Consider the following 26,790-nt stretch of genomic DNA (forward strand, 5'->3'; position numbering starts at 1 on the left):
GTTGAAACTGAAATTTTCTCCAAGTGTAAAGCGAGTGAATACACAAATATATGTTTTTTTTTAGTTCATTGTATTTTTAAAGAGTATGTGAAATCAACACTGGCCACTACAATTGTTATCGTATTTAGCTCAGCCTTTAGGCACAGAGGCGGATCGGGTTCGCTATAATTCAATCTTGGTTTATTAATGAATTAAACATGTTTAAGTAATTGAAATGTCATGCACCACCTTTATGTTATGTGGTGTCTGATGAAGAAATGTCTCATTCGATATCGTATTATACTATTTTCTTTCTATGAATGATTTAATTTTTCTTCATGAGTCGTTATAGTTAAATTATATATAATCAGCTGAAAGTCTTTTTTTGTGACATCTTAAAGGGATCGAAATCGATTAGAAATCTAATAATAAAATGAATGACAAAATAGATAATTTATTTTTAGATTGTAAAATACCGAAAGAAGAACCTCGTTATGTGTCGCCTGGAAAGATTTCTGGACAAAGCTCAACATATGATTATAGACTTGCAGGAAAAGCAGTCGATGGACTAACAAATTCTCATTCACATACAGAAAAGGATAACTTACCGTATTGGTGGGTAGATCTAGGAAACATCTACAACATCATGAGAATTGAAGTCATCAACAGATTCGAGCATGGTACGTTTTCCTATTAATCTAAATATGATATTTTTTATAAACTAAAGATTGAATTTAAACGCAATGTTTTTCACATATTAGCATATAAGAGAAGAATGAGAAACAGTACATGCCTAGCTAAAACTTTATAAATGTTTTTCAAAGTAAACAGTTTTTTGAAATTCGACGTTCCAATGATCGTATTAGGATAGGCATAAATTTAAAGAGAACCCCTTTAAATTACATTCTTTTACAAAGAAGCTTATCATTTCTTTCAGTTTTTATAAATAAGTTTTCTAATCACCCATATTGGCCAACCAAAAGCACAAAATATTACCCAATAAATAACTAAATTGCAATTATATTAATATACTTTACAAACAGTAAAACAGCCAGTACAGTTTTTCCCATCATGGAAAGTGGACTGTTTGAAAATCTAAACATGGTAAAGGATAAATCAAATGCAACATCGTTCGTGACGTTCATTTTGATTGGATAACGTCATCAATGTTCCGGTCATCAATTCACAGTTGATGCCATGAAAATGCACACGGAAGCGAATACAATTTATAACAGATTTTTCAAATGTGTAATTGACGTTGTTTTATGTAAATTTCAATATAATGGAGACAACAATATTATAGTATAAGCTTCTACGGTGACTTAATGCTGTCGGAGATTAAAAATACAAAATAGTTATCTCCTAATTGGTACTTTAACTTTATGAACCCCTGAATTAAACGAATATTGGTTTAATTTCTGTTGTTAGCAAAAGAAGTTGCTTGAAGTGAAAGCTATTAAAATATTGTCCAGAATGTATTAGATTTAAATGGTAGATTTTGGATGTACTATTACACCCGTTCTAGTGCTTGGGATCTTAGTTTTACGTATAGACATGAAAAAGTAGAATATGATAACAAAATTTTAACTTTACGTCAACTTTAGCACCGAATTAACGTTTTAAAACTTTTATATATAGTTGACTTAAATATTGCGCATATATAATTTATCCATTATTACTTTTGAATAGGCTACGGCAGCAGGCTTCTTGATCATGACATAACTGTTGGACCATGTCTTGATGATATGTCGATATTTGCACCGTACATAGGACCCGGTAAAGAGGCAGATAATTTGATGTTCCAGCGAAGTCGGTATACAGATGGTCGTTTTGTCAAACTGACCATCATAAAAGGTCCCGAATATTTACACGTGGCGGAAGTTATTGTCTTTTCGTATCCAGAATTTTGATAAATTGCTCAAATTAAGGTATTCTTATTGAGTCAATTTGGACATCAATCAACATTTTTGTAAACATTTAGTTTTCAACAAAAATAGAAAGATATACCTTAAGTCTGATTTTCATTTTTAAAGTGTGTTTTCGAGAGAATTTTCAGCTTTTATTAAGTTCAACTTACAGGTTATTATAAAATATTATCATATAATGTACTTCAAAAAGGGATCGTTTGCAGTAATTTCTTTGGGTATTAGAAATCACTTCATATTTTGTCTTTGTAGAATTCTTACCAGTATATCATATGACTAACTTATATTTTATAAACTGTGTGTTTAATGATTTTAGTCGTAAACAATGTTGAAATCATTTGTTTTTGTGCCAATTGTCATTTCATTTGCGCCACGAACCATATTTTTATTTGAGCCAATATAAAAGGTTTATATACGTGATATAGTGTTTTTCAAAAGGCAATTTTTTGTTAAAAACAAGCAATCATGTTGTTCGTGTTTGTAGATGTTTTCATTTTTTGTTTTTTTAATTATATATATTAGACCGTTGGTTTCCAGTTTTGAATTGTTTTATACTAGTCATATTGCGGCCCTTTATAGCTTGCTGTCCGATGTGAGCATGGGCTCTGTGTTGAGGGCTATACTGGACGTGTAATTGTTAACTTTTTATATATTTTCTCATATTTGATCATGAATATCCAAACTATAAGAATTGTAAATTAAAAAGTTTACAATGTACGAGCTCGATAATATGTACCAGATTTTGAGTGCATTTTCATACAATCTAATCTCTCTTTCATCTTGTAACAGTATTTAAACATTTGACTTTTCTACTCTTTACACAAGTATTCCACATTCCAAACTAAGAGACAAATTGAAAGAGTTGGTATTGCTTTGCTTCATAAAAAAGAATGGCTAACGTAGATATAAGTATCTTGTCTTAGGGAGGGATAAATCCTACTTTGTAAAGGATCTCTCTGATTCAAACAAAAAATTCTCCGAAACTGATTATATCAAGATGCTTGATTTCTTGATTGACAGCATATTTGTCACGTTCGGAGGACGTGTTTTTCGACAGACTGTCGGCATTCCAATGGGAACAAACTATGCCCCTCTACTTGCCGACTTGTTTCTTTATTATTATGAGGCTGACTTCATGCAGAAACTTCTTAGGAAGAAAGATAAGAAGTTAGCAATATCCTTTAACTTTACTTTCCGCTATATAGATGATGTTCTTTCACTAAATAATTCAAAATTTGGTGACTATGTGGAACGCATCTATCCCATCGAGCTATGGATAAAGGATACTACAGATCAGTTAAGTCGGCCTCATATCTTGACTTACATCTAGAAATTGACGATGAGGGTCGGTTGAAAACAAAACTTTACGACAAAAGAGATGATTCATCTTTAAAATTGTGAACGTTCCATTTCTAAGTAGCAACATTCTAGCAGCACATGTATACGGGGTATACATCTCCCAATTGATACGATACTCCCGTGCTTGCATTTCCTATCATGATTTTCTTGATAGAGGGTTGCTGCTCACAAGGAAGCTATTAATCCAAGAGTTCAAAGTGGTAAAGTTGAAATCATCCCTTCGTAAATTTTATTGACGCCATGACGAATTGGTTGACCTTTGTGGAAGAACCGTTTCACAAATGATATCGGATATGTTCCTTACGTCGTAACTACAATCCCTTCGATTTCATGAATGTGACCTACCGAATTAGACTATTTACCGGATTTTTTATCACATAAGCAACACGACGGGTGCCACATCATGCACATGTGGAGCAGGATCTGCTGACCCTTTCGGAGCACCTGAGATCACCACTAGTTTTTTGGTGGGGTTCGTGTTGTTTATTCTTTAGTTTTCTATGTTGTGTCATGTGTGCTGTTGTTTGTTTGTCTTTTTCAGTTTTAGCCATGACGTTGTCAGTTTCTTTTAGATTTATGAGTTTGACTGTCCCTTTGGTATCTTTCGTCCCTCTTTTAGAGTAGATGATCTGATAATTATCGAGGTAAACCATGAATGCTGCCAACGGTCATATAATCAGATATCAACAAAAAAAATATGTATAAATAACGAACTCGTGCAATTGGATTTTTTTCTATGTTTGTATTTGGTTTCATAAAACAGGTTTAATAATCACCATTTTTATCTGTACAATGATTAGTTCTTTTGGATCGAATTTTCCTCTGAGTTTAGTATTTTTTTCATTTTACTTTATACGTGATCATTGATAATATACATATGCTCATGCATTTAAGTTAAGACTCTTTAAAGGTCAAATTATCTGAATTATATGTTTATAATATTTACATTGTATACTTTGTTATTGTGGTTGTTATAATATTATTAGTATGTCTTTTATTTGTGTTTTGAAGAAAGAAAACATTTAAACATTTTTTTTTTAATTAATTCTCCGTTACTTGTTCATCCCCCTTTTGCCCGCAAGGTATTCTGTCAAGTTTAAGCCTAGCAGTATCTCTTCAGTCTGCATACCGTAAATCATATTCCTATAGAACAATGACTCTGAATTTTATTGACTTTGATAGCCAGTTTTTGTGTCGAAAACTTTTTTTGTCTGTACTGTGACTTCCAGTATTCACAGAAGCTTACCAACACAAAATAGATAAGAGTGCTTATTGTTGCGTTTATTACCAAAATAGAATATCCAATTAGAAATTATTTGCCTTCAAGAAATATAGAGTATATGGTCAAACACATTCAGTAAAAAGAAAAGAAAAAAAATAATAGTAACACGTTCGAAGACAATGACAAAAATAACTGCACTAAAGGTCTTTGTCTCAAATATTAAATATTATTCTACCTATTTTCATGTATCATTGTGACTGTCTTTAAAAAATACACAACTATCCTTCACTTCGATCTTTCAAGACAGATTTAAACAAGATCGTCGTCGCCTTGGTTGCTCTCTTTCATTCTCTGAAATCTCAACAATTTCCTGCATACATTGTAGTTTTAAACGGGTGTGACCACTTAACAAACCTCACTTTTAAGAACAATGTAACGGCAAAACAGAATATATTATGGAATGGTATTAATAAAAACACAAATGATTTTTTTTTAGTTTAGGTAATGTATTTGTATACTAGTAATATTATTCATATAACAGCGTGGTTAATTTTTTTATAATATAAAATGATGGTTAAGCGCTTACAAACTTGTTAAATCGCGCAAAATTCTTTTGTGTCTATTTCTAGTCAGATGCCTGAAGTGCAGTGGTTGTCCATGGCCGGTAAATGTTATACTGTTTTTAATTAAAAAAAAATAAACATAACAAAACTGCATTCCGAATTCCATACATCTCCGTTTTTCTCTATCGATTTATGAATTTCGAACAGCGGTATACTACTGTTGCCTTTATCTATCAGATGGATGTAACTTCTTGCCTCTGACAAAAAATAAAATACAAAAAATACAAAATCGGGGAAAATTCAAAAACAAAAGACCATAATCAAATGACTATATCATACGCTTTTGAATAGATGTAAGAAGTTGCGATATGAGTGCAAATTAGACAACATTCCATCCAAGTCACAATTTATAAAAGTAAACCATTAAAGGTCAAAGTACGGTCTTCACCACGGAGTCTTAATTCACAACGAATTCGAACAGCAAGCTATAAAGGGCCCCAAAAATTACAAGTAAAACATTCAAACTTGCAAAACTACGGCATAATCTAAATATAAAATAAAACGTGAAACGAGAACCACATCAACAAACGACAACTGCAGAACATCAGATTGCTGAGTTAGGACAGGTGTAAATAATTGCAGCGGATTTAAACATTTAATGGTACCAAACTTTAACCCTTATCTAAAACATTAGTATAACACAATATAAATATCAATTGAAATGGATTAACTCAATCGAAAGACATATTAACACGAGTGAACATACACTGAACAAATACATTTGATCTCTGATACAATGTAAATACCAAAATCAATAAAATAAGGGATGAATAGTTAAAGTAACAGTATTATAACGCTTTCAAATGTTAAACAATTTCAGAAAAACAACAGTAACCCTGAACAAAATTCCGCCATTTGCAGTACTATTATACAAAGGTAAATAAAAATATTTTGTTGCTAGGTATACAGTTTAAAAAGAGAAAAGAAATATATGTCTTTTTTACATAATTCATAATTTTGGATGTGCATAGTACGAAGAAGTGAAAATTTGTAGTAGTATAATCCTTATATGATTTGCATACAAGGGAATACGTTGATATGATTGGTGGAGAGGACTTCCGCTAGTTGATCTTGACGTTGGTTATTTTTCGATAACCGAACTTCTTTTCGTAACCAATGTAAACAAGATGGCGGCGATAACACCCAAGTTTACAAAATTTAAGTTCACTCCACGTTAATCGTTAAATAAAATGATGCACACAAACATTCGTTTGAATGATTATAAGTCTTAGAGTTTTTGCAGTTTACTTTTTATCAGATAGCAAATTTCATTGAGCACAAATTTTGCATTAATCAACAAATATATGCATGCGCTAGGCTTATTCAATTACATAAACAGAGGTAACGAGTGTGAAAAAAATATATTCCCTATCTCAAATTTTTAAGAATGATAAAGATTAAACGCCTTTTAAAGGAATTTATTGGTGTATAAACTCGACCAATTCACTCAGAAACAAATAAAAGTATTTTTGCCTTTTTAAAGGAATTTTTTGGTGTGTAAACTAGACCAAGTCACTCACAAACATATAATAAAAGTCCTTCGGTGTGAGTGAATTGGTTGAGTTTATACACAAATTAGGTCCATTCTATATGCAGACTTCAGATGAATTTATATTTCAGGACCCTCAGTCTTTCCGGTTAAGAAAACGACCACAAAAATCGAAAATTAATGCATTTTGCACCCGATGACCATCACTGATGCAAAGTCTGCGTACCCTACCACCGCCTCCTCACAAGAACCACCCCTCTAACTGATCCCTAATCTTAGCTTTGAGGGAATCAATATGAATCAGCAGCAGAGGACAGCTCCTTTGCTTATTTTTGCAAATTGTCGAAAATTGGACATTTTCTTGAAACAATTCAGTATAGCATGGGCTCATATCCATGATCGTAAAAATAAATTGTTTCAGTTTAAGCTCCAATGTGGATATTTTTCATCTTATGTGGATTCGGATGGGTTGGAAAGGACTCCAGATGCACAGGTTTGCTCGAAACTCCCTTTACATTTTTGTAACTGTTATCTTATTGGCGTTATTTTACTATAACATGTATGTTTACTCCCTGTAAATTACTTTTAGGGTACATTGTAAACGCATTACTTTTACTAAGGGATGTCAAAAGATCTGAAATCTAATACTTGGGTACTCGGTCATGACACTCGCAAGTATTAGGGTACTCGGTTAAATCTTTAACTATAAAAAAAGAAAATGTGGTATGATTGTCAATGAGACAACTGTCGACAAGAGACCAAAATGACACAGACATTAACAACTACATTTCACTCTACGGTGACATGTAGTTGTTACTTCCTGGATAAGGAATGTTGCAGCCGAGATGGAAGGATACAAGTGGCACGATCTGGAGAGGCTAGCAAAGAACAAAACAAAACAAAAGATTCATCAGTGACGCTCGAATCAAAAAATGTTTAAAAGGCAAAATAAAGTACGAAGTTGAAGAGCATTGAAGACCAAACATGTCTTTGTGTATCCCAACACATTATGTATATACTGCTTAAAAAAAGAGAAAATGGCGATGAATAGGACACACACTAAGGAAGCCAAAAACTAACATTACAAGGCAAGCCTTACAGTGGAACATACAAGGAAACCGTAGCAGGGGCAGACCAAGATACACTTGGAGAAGGAATGTTGCAGCCGAGATGGAGAAAGAAGGATACAAGTGGCACGATCTGGAGAGGCTAGCAAAGAACAAAACAAGGTGATCGAAGTCGAAATTATATAGGAATATGATTGTGGGTAATGTAAATTATAGTCTCAGATGCATGTGTTTTTAATTAGTTGTTATCCATCTGATGAGTTAAGCCTTTTTCAACTGAATTTTATAGTTTGTTTTTATGTTGTTCTGTTACACTACCGTCCTAGGTTAGGGGAAGGTTTGAGATCCCGCTAACATGTTTAACCCGGCCACATTCTGTATGTATGTGCCTGTCCCAAGTCTGGAGTCTGTAATTCAGTGGTTGTTGTTTTCTGATGTGTTGCATATTTGTTTTTCGTTAATTTTTTGTACATTATAAATTAGGCCGCTTGTTTTTTTCGTTTGAATTATTTTACATGCGTATTTTCGGGGCCTTTTATACATGTAGCTGACTATGCGGTGCGGCGGTGACCTGTAGTTGTTAATTTCCGTGTTTTGGGGTCTTTTGCAGAGAATTATCTCATTTGCAATCATACCACATCTTCTTTTTTATATATGAGTTTACTGTTAGGCTTAAAACGTAACTTACAGAAGACCTTGAGGTCAAAAGGTAGATGAGCAAGGGCCGCAAATACAGACATAAGTAAAATTTGAATTGTTTTAATGTCTTCTTCCTTTAAAAGCTCACATACAAGACACATTAACAACACTATAAGCAACAACAATAACATATTGTACAATGCCAATATTATAAACATATAAATCAGATCATTTCACAATTAAAAGAGCATTTAACTATCTTTACTAAAATGCATGAGAATATGCATATCATAAATGAACAATTATGCTATCGTGACTCCAAACATTAAACGCATTCAAACATGTGAAAAAAATGCGAACAAAATATGTAGAATATGAGCATAATGCGATATCTAATCTTTGAACATATGTGAGCATAAAGCCTGTGGGAGAGTGTTAAAAATATTTTAATAAACATGGCAGAGCTAATTAAAAAAAGTAGAACACATTTTGCGCTTTTATAACCCAAAATATTCAATTCAGTCAACGAGTATTGATTTACAAAATTGTTGTTAAAACAACACCGAAAAGCGACAGAAAAAATTTATATGAATAATTGTAATTGGAGCAAACCTAGATTTACAGCTGGCAATTGACAGATAAATTATATAAATTATATATCAGGAAGAAGATAGAGGTTTGAGCTAAAAAGTAAAATCACAAAAATACTGAACTTAGAGGAAGATCAATTGGGAAAGTCCATAATCACATTGCAAAATCAAATAACAAAACGCATAAAAAACGAATGGACAAGAACTGTCATATTCCTGACTTGGTACAGGCATTTTCAAATGTAGAAAATGGAGGATTAAACCTGGTTCTATAGCGCTAACCCTCTCACTTTAATGACAGTCTCGTCAATTTCCGATATTTTTACATTGATGCGTTAAATAAACAGACACAATAAATAAAATAGTCAAAATATGGGTACATCAGTCATCATCGTTTAACAATTTTAAAAGGAACAATTTAACAGAACACAAAAACATCTACTATCTACGAACACATTTATTGATTTGAGTGTCTGACGTCAGAAAATTTTATACGTCACATAAATTTGTCGTTCAATGTGCGTACAAACAATTTTAAAATTTTCATGGGAATGTTAGCATACAGGGTTAAAAAATCAAAAGTATGTAAGAATAAATTTAAGAAAAAGACCGAGATTTAAACTAGTCTAAAAGTTATATATATATAGAATTTATAAGAATCCGAAAATAGTTAATTCCACTACGCGATTGAATGATTTTGACGTTTGTGGTTCAACGTATATTGTAATTCATAATAGAAATATATCATAATGACATATAATAGAACAATATCATATTGACGGGATCTTTTAAAGTACAAAGTCACGTTATAAGAACAAAAGAAATACAAAAAGTCGCAAATACAAAACAAACCACAAAAAAATGAAAGCCAATACAAACACATTGACGAGATGTATAAGTACCGAGCCACGTTAAACGGATATCACATGAAACCATTCAACAGTAAAAGTAATAATAATAATAGAACAAAGACAAATGAAAGAAGATAAGAGATATAAGATTTTTGCTTGTACAACCATTTATGAAAGCGATATACAATGAAATAGTAATATTACAATTCGTTTTTAGCATTAAGTTTGGTAGAATTGTGTCAAAAATAAACTAATAACCATCGATGATGAATTATTGGGAATTTATAATTCTACCTCATGTAAACTATAAATCCAATTTAACCCCTAGAGATTAACTACGCATGACCTATACGTGTTCAGTTGTTAAAAGGAAAAGAATATTTAAATTAAAAGTAAAGCAAATGTAAAACATTTGATTGACTAATCGGATCTAAGAGAACTCATTCTTGTACAGGTAAACACTACAATTAACATATATTCATAACCTATAATATGAAATCAAACACATCTAGAAAAAATCAAATTGCACTAGTTAATAATTTATATTTATATTTATGTTTATATCGGGTTAAATGGCCTTTACAAGATCGGAGACTAACTCGTTAGTCTATAAGGTGGCGTCTACACTAAAATACACAAAGAGCCCGTGCTAACACCGAACAGCAAGCTATAAATGACATCGAAATAACTCGTGTAAAAACAATTCAGGAAAACCAAAAGTGTATTTATTCTATATGATAAAAAAAACGAGAAGCGAGAAGTACCTATAAACCACACAAAAAATTATAAAGAATGAACATTTAACTCCTGACTGCTTGCTTTTAGTAAAAATTCTTAACTCGTTATAGTGATAAACTGCTACACAATAAAAACTGTTAACGATACTTCATTTCATTACCATCCTACACATGTAGAAGCCATGCATAAATAAACAACCAGAATAAACAAACCTTATCATTGCAAACATTTTTTAAATGAATGATATTCATGAAACCCCTTAAGGATGTTCGCTTCTCTGTTTCAAAATAAAACGCTTTTTAAAGACTGTTATAAATTGATTGTTGTATATAAATATAGAAACTAGAAAAGCAGAATTTGTTTTGGGTCTGTGTGCTTGTTTTCTAGATATAAGTTATTAACAATTTGGCGAATAAAATAAATCTGTCTCGATTTTTCTTACCTTTATCTTTGGCACCTTTTTTTTTTCTTGTAGAAACATATGAATAAATAACATGAATTTTAAAAGATTTTCAAAGATGACATTCTAAACTGTATCTCATTAAATAATGGGAAAAAGTAAGGGTTAGTGGACAACATTTTAAAATGGTACTACATGGATAAAACTAGAGGATTCCGAATATCTGGCAAAATTTCAAAAACAAGTGAAGCAAACATCTTTAAGTTTGGACATTCAATCATAGTACTTATTTATCGTAGGACATTAATAAAACATTCGTCCCTTCGAAACCAATCTTAACTTAACATGCTTAAGCAGTTTTATGAATATCAGCCATGATCTTTTAAAAAAAAAGTATAAACAAGCAATAAGAGCATTCCCAACATGCGAGAGCTAAAAAAATCTCTGTTACGCTTTAAAAAATACCATTGAATACAGAAATTTCGGGAAGAATAAATGAACCTTTCTTTTTCAAAACACATTTACATTTATTAACAAATATATAAAACCAACATGATCTGAAATTGTAAATTAAGGTTAGTAAAAGTTTCATAATTATAAAGCTTCAAATTTAAGCAGTAACATCAATTCTAAATAGTTTTTCGATTCCCTTAACAACTTTATGCCAGAAAACCTAAAACAAAAACAATAACACGAGGTATATTAACATTGAATTGATTGAGTACTTGACTCACCTAAAAACCCTCATACAAGTAACTAAAACTGAAATGGTGTTACGTTCTTTTTTCTTAAAAGAAAGGCGCATATAAAAGTTCCACATTTGAGAACTTTGTTTACTTCTACAATTTAGCGTTACAAATTCAGGTTTGACCAATCAAATTTGATAAAAAAAAAACAAAAAACAAAAACTCTTCGTTATTCTGCTATTTTTACTTTAGAAGGAGTATGGCAAAAAAGTTCCAAATTTTTAACTTAACAGATTATAGATTTTTAAAGAATCCGGTACAGAGACATATGTTTTTCACAAAACAACTTGCTTTTTTAAACAGAACAATAGAAATGATTATGAATGCATCTGTTGTCATTTCAACGGACACATTGCATTTGAGCCAATTTTTACAAAATCCAATTATTTATTTGCTCCACAATATGATATTTAATTTGTGCCAAAAAAAAACTAAACATTTGCACCATTTAACAGGTAACAAGTAACAAAAAAGTTAGAAATTCATTGGCACATCGTTCATTAGATTATTTTAGAGTATACTCCGTGTATGAAAGTAAGTTCATAACCTTTTCTGATAAGAAACTTAGAGGAACTTGACTTGCCACTATAGAGTGTAGTCATGTTTAAGGAAAGTGATCAGATGGACATTGTCAATTCTATGACAAAAAGGCCGTTAGTATTTTCAATTAGTTTGTTCTATAATTTAATGTCGGGGCTGTTTCTATGCAACTATACAGTTGTTTGTTTGTTTGTTTTTTTTTTGTTTATTTCTGAAGGCCTTGCTGTTGCTGTGTTGCTTTCATCCATTTTATTTGAAATTTGGTTGATAGTTTTCGCATTGACAATCACAATACATCTCCTGATTTGTATAGACAGGAAACATATTTTCTATAACCACACATTTTGTATCGGTTATCTAATGTGCATGAGTCATTTGAGTCGCTGCTTAGAAGTCTTGTATCTGAACGAATTCTTTTTGTTTAACTCAGATTTATAGTGCTTTCATTTGGGTTTGATAATCTTATGAAAACGTATCAATATATAAAGCTTTCATTATTTTTACAATGACTGATTTCGGAGGAATTCCAATGGGTACCAGTTGTGCCCCTCTTCTAGCCAACTTGTTTCTTTATTATTATGGGGCTGACTTCATACGAGACAAGACGATTTTGATCTGAGATCAATTTTTAGTTAGATGGAGAGTTGTCTCATTGGCACTCATACTACATCTTCTTATATTAATAAACCTACTATCGAACCAAGTAAAACACCAATATGACATGGTCTCTAATGCGAAACGAAACCGTCAATTGATATTTATGGTGGTCACACATTCATTTATGTATATTGTTTGATGATATACATAATGCGTTTATCAAATTTTAGGTGGATTATACATCTTGTACCTTATTGGGGAAAAAATTGCCGATAACACATGTTAAATGTAAACAATTAATTTCGCTTTAGTAATCTTTAAACAGTGAGTAATTTGTTTAAGCGGTTTATTAAATAAATTTAAAATATGTATTTCAACAACATTAAGTCCACTATGTATTCACCGAAGACATTCGTTTACATACAATAGACCCTTTCCTAATTTACAGTAAACTTACACCTCTACTTTTGGTTATTTGAATATTTCAATATAGCCTCATAAACATCGTGATTACGAAAATCAGTGACGGAGGGGGCTTGAGTTAATTTAATTGTCAGTTAACAGATTACAAAAAAAACCAGGACGTTCCAAATTTCACTTCATTACTGAAGAGTAAAATGATATCAACACTTAAAACATGCAAAGATAAGTTTGTACATTCATCAACATATTGGATAAGCAAATACATTAACCATGTGCACGTTCAAAGCTCCTGGAACGTTAATGATGGACAGTTTGACAAAACGACCATCAGTATACCGTCTGCGCTGAAATACCAGATGCTCTCCACTTTTACCGGGTCCTTTGTAATGTGCAAATACCGACAAATCATCAAGGCATGGTCCAAGAGAAATGTCAAGGTCATGAAGCCTGTGGCCGTGGCCTATGTAAAAATGATAAGGAATAAATTACTAAATGCACAATATTTAAGCCATCTTTATCGTGTATATACATAATGCAAAAATCTTTAGGTCGGTGAAAAAGTTGACGTTTAAGTAAAATTCGTGTTTCATATCGTGATTCTACATGTTCTACGATAATGTTTTTTGTAAACATCTATATAGAACAAGCAACAGCACTAGAAAAAGTCCAACCTAAATTGACCGTTTTGAAGCTATTTTTTTTATTTTAGAGAGCGAACAATGAAACACCAGTTACACTTTAGATTTTGAAACGGCCAACTTTTGTGAAAGAGAGCCATCTACAATAAATGTATTGTGTCGGAAAATATAAAATTTATTTGTATTACTTTAGAAACAGGACGAAAAGCGATTATAAATAAATTTACCCCAAACGATTGAAACTTTAGCTATTAATCTAAATTATTGTCTCTAATTTCTCAAAGAAATCGACATAGTTGAAACGGGGACCGCGAAGAGGACCCAAAAATGAATTGGTTAGAAAACAGAAATATTCATATGACCGCTAGCTCAACGTGGGACTGGGGTAGCATGTGACTTTATTGTACCAGTACAAATAAAGCAACAAAATATTTGTATACCTGTTATTTGTACAATAGTTGGCGAATTGCAGGATAAAATGTACTGGCTGCCTGACTTTTAGTTAATTTAAATTTTCTACATTTGAAAATGACAGTTCTTGTCAATTCGTTTATGATGTGATGTGTTTTGTTATTTGAATTTACCATGTGATTATGGACTTTCCGATTAGATTTTCCTCTAAGTTCAGTAGTTTTGTGATTTTACTTTTTAGTAAAGCAGATCAATATTGTTCTATATTTTGTTTTATATTATGTTATATCTCGTATTTTTGCCTAACCAATATGAGTAATAAGAAAGCGTATACATGAAAACTGGAAACCTATTTGTAAAGAAAAATAATTAAAAAGGCTCTTTTTAATAGTTTGCCTATCTTAGTGCAATCTACGAAACGTCGAATTTGTAAAACAGTTTACTATGAAAAACACTTACATAGTTTATGTACTGTTTCACATTTCTCTTTAATATACTGGTATGTGATTCACATCGCGTAACAACTTCCGTCTTTAAGTATATTTAAAATTTAGATTAAAAAACGTACCATTCCCGGATCTGTTGATGATTTCAATTCTCATTATGTTGAAGATGTTTCCTAGGTCTACCCACCAATACGGGGACATTCCCCTTGCCGTAAATTGATGAGTATTATTTAATCCATCGACAGCATATTTGGCCCATAGGTTATAAATTTGTGAGCTTTGTCCAGCTTTCTTTCCAAGCGCCACATCTTGCGGTTCGTCTTTCGGTATTTTACAATCTAAAAATGAATTATTTTTTTGTCATTAATTTTACTATTTGATTTTTAATCGATTTCAATAACTGTAAGAAGTTTTATAGTCAATAAAAAACTTTAACCTTACTTTAATTATCTCAACTATATCCATGTGATAACGGCTCATAAAGGAAAATTAAGGCTTAGCTAAATAAAAACAATGTGGTATGATTGTAAATTAGACATCTCTCCATCAGATACCAAATGATATTAAAGCCAGTGCTTACAAATGCAAATTATTGTATGTGTATAATTGATCAAGATACCAAGAATGTTTTATATAGAACCAGAAATGGGCCTTAAGATTTAGTTGAATACGATAACAATGTGTTAGTCGCCAGACGCTTTAAAAATACATCCTTCTGCTGTTGTGTGCTCTATGGTCGGGTTATTGTCTCTTTGGCACATTCCCCATTTCCATTCTCAATTTTTTTCGAATTAAACAAAACATATATTTGCGTATTCACATGCTCCACAACCATAGCTTTACACTTGGAGAGAACTTCAATGTAACTGAGGAATCTTTCTTACTTGCATCTAAAAGATTTGTTATTAGGAGCTCGTTTCCCTGAACTGGGTTGTAAGATAACGTTTCAACATTTGATGCATTACTTTGAAAGAGTTGTCACAAAAGGAACCGCTTTAAAGGATTTTGAGAAAGCCTATCTGGACGTTTACACTTTAAAACTAGTGTGCTTTTTTTTGAAAAGCTTAAACACTTGTAATTCAAATCGAATGAATTCTAAATAACCGTAAGATAACTTTCTAAAATACTGACATTAACTATCTGGCTTCGCTGTCCCAGCGCAACTGTTTTTATTGCTACTAACTTGACATTTGAACAGAATTAAAAAACAACATTCACAATATTTCATCCGAGGATTTGCGCATTATTTTAGATAAAAAATCTACAAAATTTAGTGAGAAACTTCTCTAGATGCTCTGTCCTGTGCAACTGTTTCTATGGCTACTAAATTGTCATTTGAACGGATTTTTAAAGGCAATATTTTGGAAGAATACAATCATTACCACACGATACAGTGCTAACATGATAACTTCTGGTACTATCCTGTCGTAACGTAAACTATTAAACATTATTAATGTCTATCATAATATCGGTGCGTTGCATATATTGATCAACCCGTACCCATCACTTTCAGATAAATGTCTCCGTAGTAATTTATTATAAGAGTAAAGCTATTATACAAGTACTAAACTATTAAATATTGTCTGCTATTGATACATATACTAATTTATTCTATATGTACTTTGTACTCGTTTTAACGCGAGTAAAAAACTTAAGGATGTACTTAGGTGAGGTTAGGTAAGAATTAAGAAATTAAGAAATTAAAATTTATACTTTAAGCTGGTAGAGCATCAATTAAGGATAAAATAAGCTAAAAATATTGATAGGTCATAGACCTCCTTTTCGAGATATTTGAGATTTAAAATATGGGGGGAATAGGCTGACTCGGATTTTTACCTTATATTTGCATTGGTATTATTTGGGTCTCTAAACAAAAGAAAGAAAATCAGAAATATTATAAAATTTTGGTAAATGACCTTTCATGAGCTATTTAGTCTTACATGAAAAAATAAATGGGTGTTATGGGGCAAAATATTTTACATTGTATTGTATGGAAAAACACCAAAGAGTCCGAACATTTGACACAAATTCCAAAACCTCACCTAAGTACATCCTTAAGCAAGTATGTAAAAGAACTTTAGAGCTATATCCTTAATCTGTTCCCTTGGTACAGGTAAGCATATTTAATGGTTAAGCCTTAACATGTATGTTTCCTGTCAAATTCATAGTTTGCATTCCAAGAAATTTCGAAACATCAAGGTAAAATTTGAAATTAATATATTTAAAATATGTAAAAACAAGTGAGTAAGCCACATATATCGTCACTATATCTATACCGATCCAAGTGATTATTTGCACTGTGACACAACCGTAAAATGAAGTTTTGTGTAGGATTTCTTTTTCTTTTTTTAAAAGTCATTGGTTGGACACATTTTAATCTAGTGTCCAAACCCTTAAAAAACTTTCATCGCACCATTATCTTAATTTCTAATATAGTGCTTTTAGTAATAATAAGAAATGTTGATTATATCTGTCGTCACACAGGCTAATGGACATATTACACTGCAGCTATTCTTATCAAATGATATACTAACCGTCCCTTAGACAAACAACCTTTTTATTTTGAAGGCTTTCATTCACTTCACCTTCGGCGCATTGATTTCCAACATTCGGGTCAAAAAGCGGATCCTGAAAATAATAATATTTATTAGATTACCACATCAATCAAATCATTATTATTAATATCTAAGTATTTTTCCTTTATATTGTACGTTACAATCACCAGGTTACCAGTGACCCTCTTTATATTGTACGCTAGAATCACCAGGTTACCAGTGACCTTCTTTATATTGTACGCTAGAATCACCAGGTTACCAGTGACCTTCTTTATATTGTACGCTACAATCACAAGGTTACCAGTGACCTTCTTTATATTGTACTCTAGAATCACCAGGTTACCAGTGACCTTTTTTATACTGTACGCTACAATCACCAGGTTACCAATGACCTTCTTTATATTGTACGCTAGAATCACCAGGTTTACCAGTGACCTTCTTTATATGGTAAGCTACAATCACTAAGTTACCAGTGACCTTCTTTATATTGTACGGTACAATCACCAGGTTATCAGTGACCTTCTTTATATTGTACGCTACAATCACCAGGTTACCAGTGACCTTCTTTATATTGTACGCTACAATCACCAGATTACCAGTGACCTTCTTTATATTGTACGCTACAATCACCAGATTACCAGTGACCTTCTTTATATTGTACGCTACAATCACCAGATTACCAGTGACCTTCTTTATATTGTACGCTACAATCATCGGGTTACCAGTGACCTTCTTTATATTGTACGCTACAATCACCAGTGAACTTCTTAGTCAGAGGAAAAACAGAGAGTATGATTATGAATATGTCGTTTGTTTATGTGTTAGATATTCGGTTTTTGTTCTTTTTTGTACATAAATAAGGCCTCTAGTTGTCTCGATTGAATTGTATTACATTGTGATTTCGGGACCTTTTATAGCTAAATATTTGGCATGGGCTTTGCTCATTGTTGAAGGCCGTACGGTGACCTTTAGTTGTTAATTTCTGTGCCATTTTGGTTTCTTGTTGAGAGGTGTCTCATTGGCAATCATACCACATCTTATTTTTTTTATATTTATAGTACATTACCACGAATGGAGACTTTCTCGACACGTCATATAAATTACACTTAAACCAAATGGGTAGCATGGATAATCTTATTGTTTGTCGGAACTGCGGATAAATTTGGACTTAATTATAATTGAGAGTATCATATCTATGTACATCATATGCATAGCGGTTGCAGGATCGACAAATCAATCGAACTACAAATGTCAGAAAAGGCAATTAGAATGACTTATGTACTTTGTTGATCACTATTTGCTGTGCAGACCACTAATCCAGGACTACAACTACGACAACGAAGAACGTCATTTAATTTACTACTTATCATTTTGTGATAATATTGGGTCTTCTCGAATGTTTCGATTCCTTCAAAAATCATAAAAACGTTTTAACGCCGTTTGAAAAACATACTGGTCCTTAATTGAAGATAGAAGTAAAGTTTTTTTTTTAAATATTTAACACTTTTAAACACTTATTTTTTTTACTTAATCGTTAATCGATTCCGAAATTTATTGATATGAAATAAAAAAACAAAAAAAAAATAACTTGATTTTCTACTTGATTTTGATAATCATCATCCCTACACATTGTACTATGAAATTTCTTGCTGACTTATAAGGAAATGATCTTTAAAATGTTTATTATCCGTATATTTTACGTCAGATGGAGTTTCCTGACCCTCTATGGGGTCTTACCATGCTTACAGGACTTTTCCTACACAATTATATATAAAGAAATATAAATAAATATACCTTACAATAATAATAATGAAAATGTAAATGATGACGAAGTCCCCTATAACAGTAGACAAATCAATAATAAAAGAAAAAAACATATAATTTCCAATGTACTAATGACTCAAAATCGTTTAATTTTTGTTGGCTAACTTTTCATTTTCTCGCATTTCTTCCTTACAGATGGGTGCGGTCCTAACCTTGACAAAAGTTAACTTAGGGCAGACTTGTTGACTGCTTTCGAAGTTAACTTGAGAATTTTTAACCAGAAAAGGAAGTTAACTTCGCCGTTGGTAGACCAGACCTACGGTCTGCTTTTTTAGGACCGCTGCAGACCTATCGACAGGTCTGCTCCAGACCAGACCTGTGGACAAGTCTGCTTTTGACCATTCCTGAGGACAAGTCTGCCCCAGACCAGACCTGTGGACAAATCTGCTTTTGACCAGTCCTGAGGACAGGTCTGCCCAGACCAGACCTGTGGACAGGTCTGTAATTGAACAGACCTGAGGACATGTCTGCTTATGACAGATTATCGTGTTTAAGAGTTTTCATATCAGAACTGAGCTTTAATTAAAGTATGTCAACAACATTCATATTTTTTATAGCAACTTTTTTTACTCGCTAGACTCTACTAGATATTATACATATCAACAAAATTCATTTTTTTTTAATTCTTTATATTTTTATATACATAAAACAATGGCTATACAATCACATAGAGCTATCATAAAGGAAATGAGTTTTTTTTATTAGAAGGCGGATAGAAAGGTTATCCTTCTTCTTCTTCTCTCCGTATAAGCTTCTTTTTAAGGAATATCAATGATTATCTCCAAGTAAAAGTACTATTTACATATTAAAATATATGGTGGACATATTTTAAAAGTTATTGTCCAATGGTTAAAATACACAGTAAAACTCTTCTATTTACACATAAAACATAAAAATACGAGTGCCATTTATAAACATTAAAACACAACTTATACGGAATAAAAACTGTTTGTTTCAGACCGTCAACCATCCATTGACTCAAGCAACTTTAAACGCTTAATATAAAGGTTATAGCACATCTCGCTAGTTTTGGCTTCTATCGTGTTCATTATCTTGTCGTCTCTTAGTGCTTGTGAAAAATATCTGCAGTCTATAATTAGCCTGATAATGTTTGATTTGGATTGAAAGACACTATGCCAGACTTCAGCTGTTGTATGTTGAGTAACATAGGACTTGATTGGTTTAAAGTGTGTAATTCTAATATTTGTTTATAGTGGACACTCCAGGAGAAAATGAGAGATATTTTCCTCATAAAGATTACAGAGTTGGCAGACTGGTGAAGGTGATAGATTAAATTTCGCTCGATCAGAATTCAGTTTGAACGTTCCTACAACTATTCTAGCTTTGATAATAGCTTTCCGAAATTCAGCTTTTGTCTTGTCAAATATAGTTCACACTGAGTGATTTTCGCCAATAAGAAGATGTTTAGTTTCCATATATTTTAGACTTGATTTAGATTCGGCAGCATCCCTTAATGTATTTTGCCAGTATGTGTTCAGATGCTTCATTACAAGAGATTTCCATTTCAGTTTTGAAGGGAGAGATTCTTGAAGAAGATGAATCGGAGGCAGTCCATACCTTAATAGGATTTCTCGAATTGTTGAAAAAAAGCTGTTCGGGTTATAAAAGTTAACCGACATTTTTCTGATGATGATATCATTAACTCTTTGATCATTTGAAGCCAGTAAATTATGGAAAAAAGACAATTGCTTTTTGCGAAGTTCAGTTTGTATTGGCAGTCCACCGATCAGGAGATATATTGCAGCTATAGCCGTGCGTTTAGGAAGAGATTGAAAATGTCTTAAATTCTTTCTATGAAAAGATTCCAGCTGCGTTATATTGGTCTTAGTTAGAGGAATGGCTTCCAAACCATATAGTAGTCTTGGTAAAACATAAGTGTTGTAGATTTTATACGATGTTACTGGATATAAGCCATTTGTTCCATTCACCCCAGAGCCCATTAATGCGTACAGAATTCGTCTTGCAAGCTTTATTCTATTTGCCACATTTACATGATTTATTTCTCCTTCCTTTTTCCACTTGTAGTTATTTCTCCTTCCTTTATCCAACGCATCGGAAGAATATTCTTATAATCATAGGATATCAACATCATTTTCGACGTTGCTTCGTTCCCCAGATTTTACCTGTCTCTTCCTAAATTTTATTTCATGCATGGATATTTCATTGTTATTCAACTTGTTTGCATGGGATTTACTATTCTATTTTCCGCAGAATATTCTAACGAAAAATGTAAAGTGGTCGGATACATACGGTGTGTGGTAAAACTCGTCAGATTGTCCAGAGATTTGTCTTTGCCGATAAATTGATGTATGGGACGTCCCAAAATTATACTCAATGCACATGTGCACTTAAATGAAATAGTTGCCACTTGTCTTTTAACTACAAACAAAATCAATCAACCGACATAATAGATTAACAGTATACTATTCCAAGAAGAGATCCTTATATACCTTTGTATATTAAAAAGTACAAATGAATTCAGACATGTCAGATGATCATGTCAGTGTTGGTACTTGAATGATGCGGCCTTATAGTTGTGTTTTACACACCATCCTTGAACTACTATATCTAGTGACTGTTCAATATTATGAATACAGAGATGAAATGCTGGCACTCTAAATTTATGCAGAAAAAAATTGCACTAATTTATGCGAACTATATAAATTGAAGTACACATGTGGTCAGTTTTGATGGACGCGGTCAAATAATTTTGTTATACAATTCAACTTGAGATATTAAAACTACTGAAATTTTGTTAGGTATCAATATTTTGAGTAAATGGAGGACATTCTGGCAACCTAAATTTATGCGAACAAAAATTTGTTGTTATTGTATTGCAATATTGCTGTCTATTGTACATTACAATGTATTACACATTGAATCCTGACATAAAAACTATGGCTGATTTACTATGCGGGTATAAAGACATGATATATTTATAAAGTGCACATATGGTCAGTTTTGGTCAATGTGGTCAGATAATTTTGTTGTACAAGTCAGCATGAGGTATCAAAACTACTGACATTTTGTTACGTATCAATATTTTGAACATGTTGAATAAAAGGACAACATGCTGGCTTCCTGAATTCATGCAAACAGAAATTTGTTGTTATTGTATTGCAATATTGCTGTCCATTGTACATTGTTGTATTAAACATTGAGTCCTGACATAAAAAGTATGACTGATTTACCATGCGGGTATATAGATTTACAAATTAAAGTACACATGTGGTCAGTTTTGGTGGGCGCGGTAAAATAATTTTGTTGTACAAGTCAGCATGAGATATTAAAACTACTGACATTTTGTTACGTATTAAAATTTTGAATTAAAGGAAGACATGCTGGCACCCCTAAGTTATGCGAACAAACAATTTGTTGTTATTGTATTTATGCAATATTGCTGTCCATTGTTATATACATTGAATCCTGACATAAAATATGGCTGATTTACTATTAGGGTATATAGATTTACAAATTAAAGTGCACATATGGTCAGTTTTGGTCGATGGGGTTAAATAGTTTTGTTGTACATGTCAGCTCGAGGTCTCAAAACTACTGAAATTTTGTTACGTATCAATATTTTGAACATGTTGAATGAAAGGACAACATGCGGGCACCCTAAATTCATGCAAACAAAAAATTGTTGTGATTGTATTGCAATATTGCTGTCCATTGTATTAAACATTGAGTCCTGACATAGAAAAATATGGCTGATTAATAGTATGCTGGTATATAAATTTACAAATTAAAGTACAAATGTGGTCAGTTTTGGTCGATGGGGTTATAGTTTTGTTGTACAAGTCAGCATGAGGTATCAAAACTACTGACATTTTGTTACAAATCAATATTTTGAATATGTTGAATAAAAGGACAACATGCTGACACCCTAAATTCATGCAAACAAACATTTGTTGTTATTGTATTGCAATAGTGATGTCCATTGTATATTGTTGTATTAAACATTGAGTCCTGACATAAAAAAATATGACTCATTTACCATGCGGGTATATAGATTTACAAATTAAAGTACACATATGGTCATGTTTTGTGGACGCGGTCAAATAGTTTTGTTGTACAAGTCAGCATGGGATATTAAAACTACTGAAATTTTGTTACGAATTAATATTTTGAATAAAAGGAGGACATGCTGGCACCCTTTATTCATGCGAACAAAAATTTGTTGTTATTGTATTGCAATATTGCTGTCCATTGTATTATAAATTGAATCCTGACATAACAAATATGGCTGATTTACTATGCGGGTATATAGATTTACAAATTAAAGTGCACATATGACCAGTTTTAGCAAATGTTTAGTTGATGCAGTCAAATAATTTTGTTGTTCAAGTCAGCATGAGGTATCAAAACTATTGAAATTTTGTTACGTATCAATATTTTGAATAAAAGGAGGACAAGCTGGTACCCTTAATTTATGCAAGCAAAAATTTGTTGTTATTGTATTGCAATATTGCTGTCCATTGTATTATACATTGAATCCTGACATAAAAAATATGGCTGATTTACTATGTGGGTATATAGATTTACAAATTAAAGTACACATGTGGTCAGTTTTGGTGGACGCGGTCAACTAATTTTGTTGTACAAGTCAGCATGAGATATTAAAACTACTGAAATTTTGTTACGTATCAATATTTTAGATACAAGGAGGACATGCTGGCACCCTTAATTTATGCGAACAAAAATTTGAAAAAATATGGCTGATTTACTACGCAGGTATATAGATTTACAAATAAAAGTGCACATTTAGTCAGTTTTTGGTCAACCCGGTCAAATAATTTTGTTGCACAAGTCAGCAAGAGGTATCAAAACTGCTGAAATTTTGTTACAAAATTTTGAATAAAAGAAGGACATTCTGGCACCCTAAATTTATGCAAACAAAAAATTGTTGTTATTGTATTGCAATATTGCTATCCATTGTTTTTATACATTGATTCCTGACATAAAAGATATGGCTGATTTACCATGAGGGTATATAGATTTACAAATTAAAGTGCACATATGGTCAGTTTTGGTCAATGCGGTCAAATAATTTTGTTGTACAAGTCAGCATGAGGTATCAAAACTACTGAAATATTGTTACGTATCAATATTTTGAATAAAAGGATAACATGCTGGCACCCTAAATTTAGGCGAACAAAAATTTGTAATCATGTGTTAAAATCATGCTTTCTTTTTGTGTAGTAAATTCTATCCTAAAATTAAAATATTGCTGATTGTGGCTACATAGATCAAGGACATATAACTAACAAGAACGTATAACTAACATCTAAAATACGTCCTTTCATAGATATACATATAAATAAAGTGCATATGGTTGAATTTGATAGGTATTGGAATATATATTCAGTGCCCGTTATCATTGTAACCAAGATCATTTTTTAATTGATAGATTGGCAGATCACAGATAAATTTGTGTTACAAACAACGTTTTATGCATACTTTATTTTCAAATATTTGTATTAAATCCTGTTTATATAACGGAAGTATTATTTTTACTTTATTTTCGATGTTTATACTACGAAACAAATATATTAAAAAATATTTTTAAAAACTCGGTGTAGAGCGGTCCTGGTTACAAGTTAACTTAGTGTTGAGCAGACAAGTCAAAAGTTAACTTTGCAACAGGTCTGTTTTTGATTGGATTTGTCAAAACAAAAGCAGGACTGGTTTTGAAGTTAACTTATGTTAACTTTACGGCAGGACTGGTTTCGAAGTTAACTTATGTTAACTTTACGGCAGGACTGGTTCGAAGTTAACTTATATCAATAGCGGACCTGTTTCGAAGTTAACTTTTTGGCAGACATAAAAACAGTCCTAGGACCAACTCCGCTTTTCAAGTTAACTAGACTTTGGTCCTAGGACTGGTCACAGCAGTCCTAAATCCGGTCACAGGTCAATTTTGACCAGTCCAAATGACTGGTTATCAAGTTAACTTGCTGTAAAGGTTAGGACTGCACCCATCTGTACGTCCGGTCTCGTTTGTCATGAGACTATGAGAAACAACAGAACCAATATCGGAAATGTTACTGTATTTCCGTTTCATTTTTAACATTAAAATATGTTAGAATTAAAAACTTGTAATTGATACGGACTTTGTCCCCTTTCACAGGTAACGCCTGCCTCATATTAGTAGACGCCTTGACACTCATATGAAATAAAGTACCCCCCCTACGGATCTTAATGGGTCACAGCATGACGACGCTTAACAAATTACGACGTTAATGATTAACCAGAGATGAAACTATTTCATCAAAGTTAACAGAAGATAGATAACTGGGATTGATGTCTCTGTTAGTACATGTATAGGTTTCTTCCTTTACGGTATCACTAGGAAGTCATCACTTAATATGTGTAGATATGAACTACCTTTAATACCGTAGAGCGGGTTATTTTCGCGGGGTTGTTAATTTTCGCTTATTTTCGCGGATAGAACAAAATCGCCAAATTAACTTCCGCCAAATTAAAAGTGAACATGCAAACGTATTGATAAAAGTTTTGAATGCGCCAAAATAATAACCGCAAAAATATTTCTTATATCTTATTCAATGAAATTCGCAAAATGTTACAACCGCTAAAATTACCCACTTTACGGTATGATCATACTTTTGAATTAATTGTTTACAAAACTTAAAATATTTCAGTTAAAGATGACCTAAGACGTATTTGACAAAATTTTAATGAATTCGATGTCTAAGAAGTAAATTCACAAAAATACTGAACTCCGAAGAAAATTCAATCGGAAAGTCCCTAATCACATTGCAAAATCAAATGAAAAAAACACATCAAATGAATGGACAACAACTGTTATATTCATGATTTGGTACAGGCATTTTCAAAAGAAGAAAACGGTGGATTGATCCTGGTTTTATAGCGCTAAACTTCTCACTTGTACGACAGTCTCATTAAACTTCGTTATATTTACAACGATGCGTGAACAAAACAAACCTAAATAAATAAAATAGTCAAAATATGGGTACAGCAGTCATCACTGTGTTACAATCCTAAAACAAACAATGTTACAAACAGGCACAAAAGCATCCATCAAACTAAAATGTAAATGTTCTTAATTTTCGTGATTTATCAGGTCTTTTGCAACTATTCGGCTCGATTGTTTCTGATAAGTCTTATTTTGACGAGACGAGAGTTTGGGTTACAAAATTATGATCCATTTACTCGTATTTATGATGAGTTTATTAAAACACTGTTAAATAGTTGTGCACGATCCTTTTCTTTCATGAAGATACAGATACGTCTTAACTGTCACCGGAGACGAAATGTTATAAAACAACGTAGACTATAAAAAAACTTTGATTGTAGCATGCCAGTAATTGTTAATATACATTCAAAATATTTTTTACAATAAATTACATTAGAGCATAGGCGTTTCATCACTTTTCAAAGATCTTTTTAGGACAACTGATAAAAGGGCAATAATAACAATGTCAGTCATGAACGAATTTTGTGTTGTATTGTTTTGCTGACCATGTTTCCTTTTTAAAAATTTAATTCACTAATATTTATTATAGTTTTCAAAATCATATGCACGATATGCGGTAAAACTAACATGATACGGTAAGTACTTTGCTAAGTACGGTTACTTTGTTAAGGACAATATTAGTCATGACTTATTTTTAGATCCGGTATCGCTTATTTGGGTAAATTCAGTAAAAAATCTCCCATCGACTT

At 32.1% G+C, this 26,790-nt stretch overlaps 1 protein-coding gene across 1 annotated transcript; it reads left to right on the forward strand.

Annotated features, from left to right (window-relative positions):
• Window positions 1-412: 412 nt before the first annotated feature.
• On the forward strand, window positions 413-1,889 carry LOC139497518 (fucolectin-5-like). Its single transcript, XM_071285744.1, has 2 exons — window positions 413-659; window positions 1,669-1,889. Exons 1-2 carry the CDS (start codon window positions 413-415, stop codon window positions 1,887-1,889), a joined length of 468 nt encoding a protein of 155 aa, XP_071141845.1.
• Window positions 1,890-26,790: the final 24,901 nt, after the last annotated feature.

This window comes from Mytilus edulis, chromosome 12, assembly GCF_963676685.1.
Source record: "Mytilus edulis chromosome 12, xbMytEdul2.2, whole genome shotgun sequence".
NCBI lineage: Eukaryota > Metazoa > Mollusca > Bivalvia > Mytilida > Mytilidae > Mytilus > Mytilus edulis.

Bases quoted from the DNA above. Each gene is read 5' to 3' on its own strand.
- LOC139497518 (XM_071285744.1), top strand. From the start codon at position 413: ATGAATGACAAAATAGATAATTTATTTTTAGATTGTAAAATACCGAAA. The intron at 660-1,668 runs GTACGTTTTCCT...ACTTTTGAATAG, and splicing joins CATCAACAGATTCGAGCATG to GCTACGGCAGCAGGCTTCTT.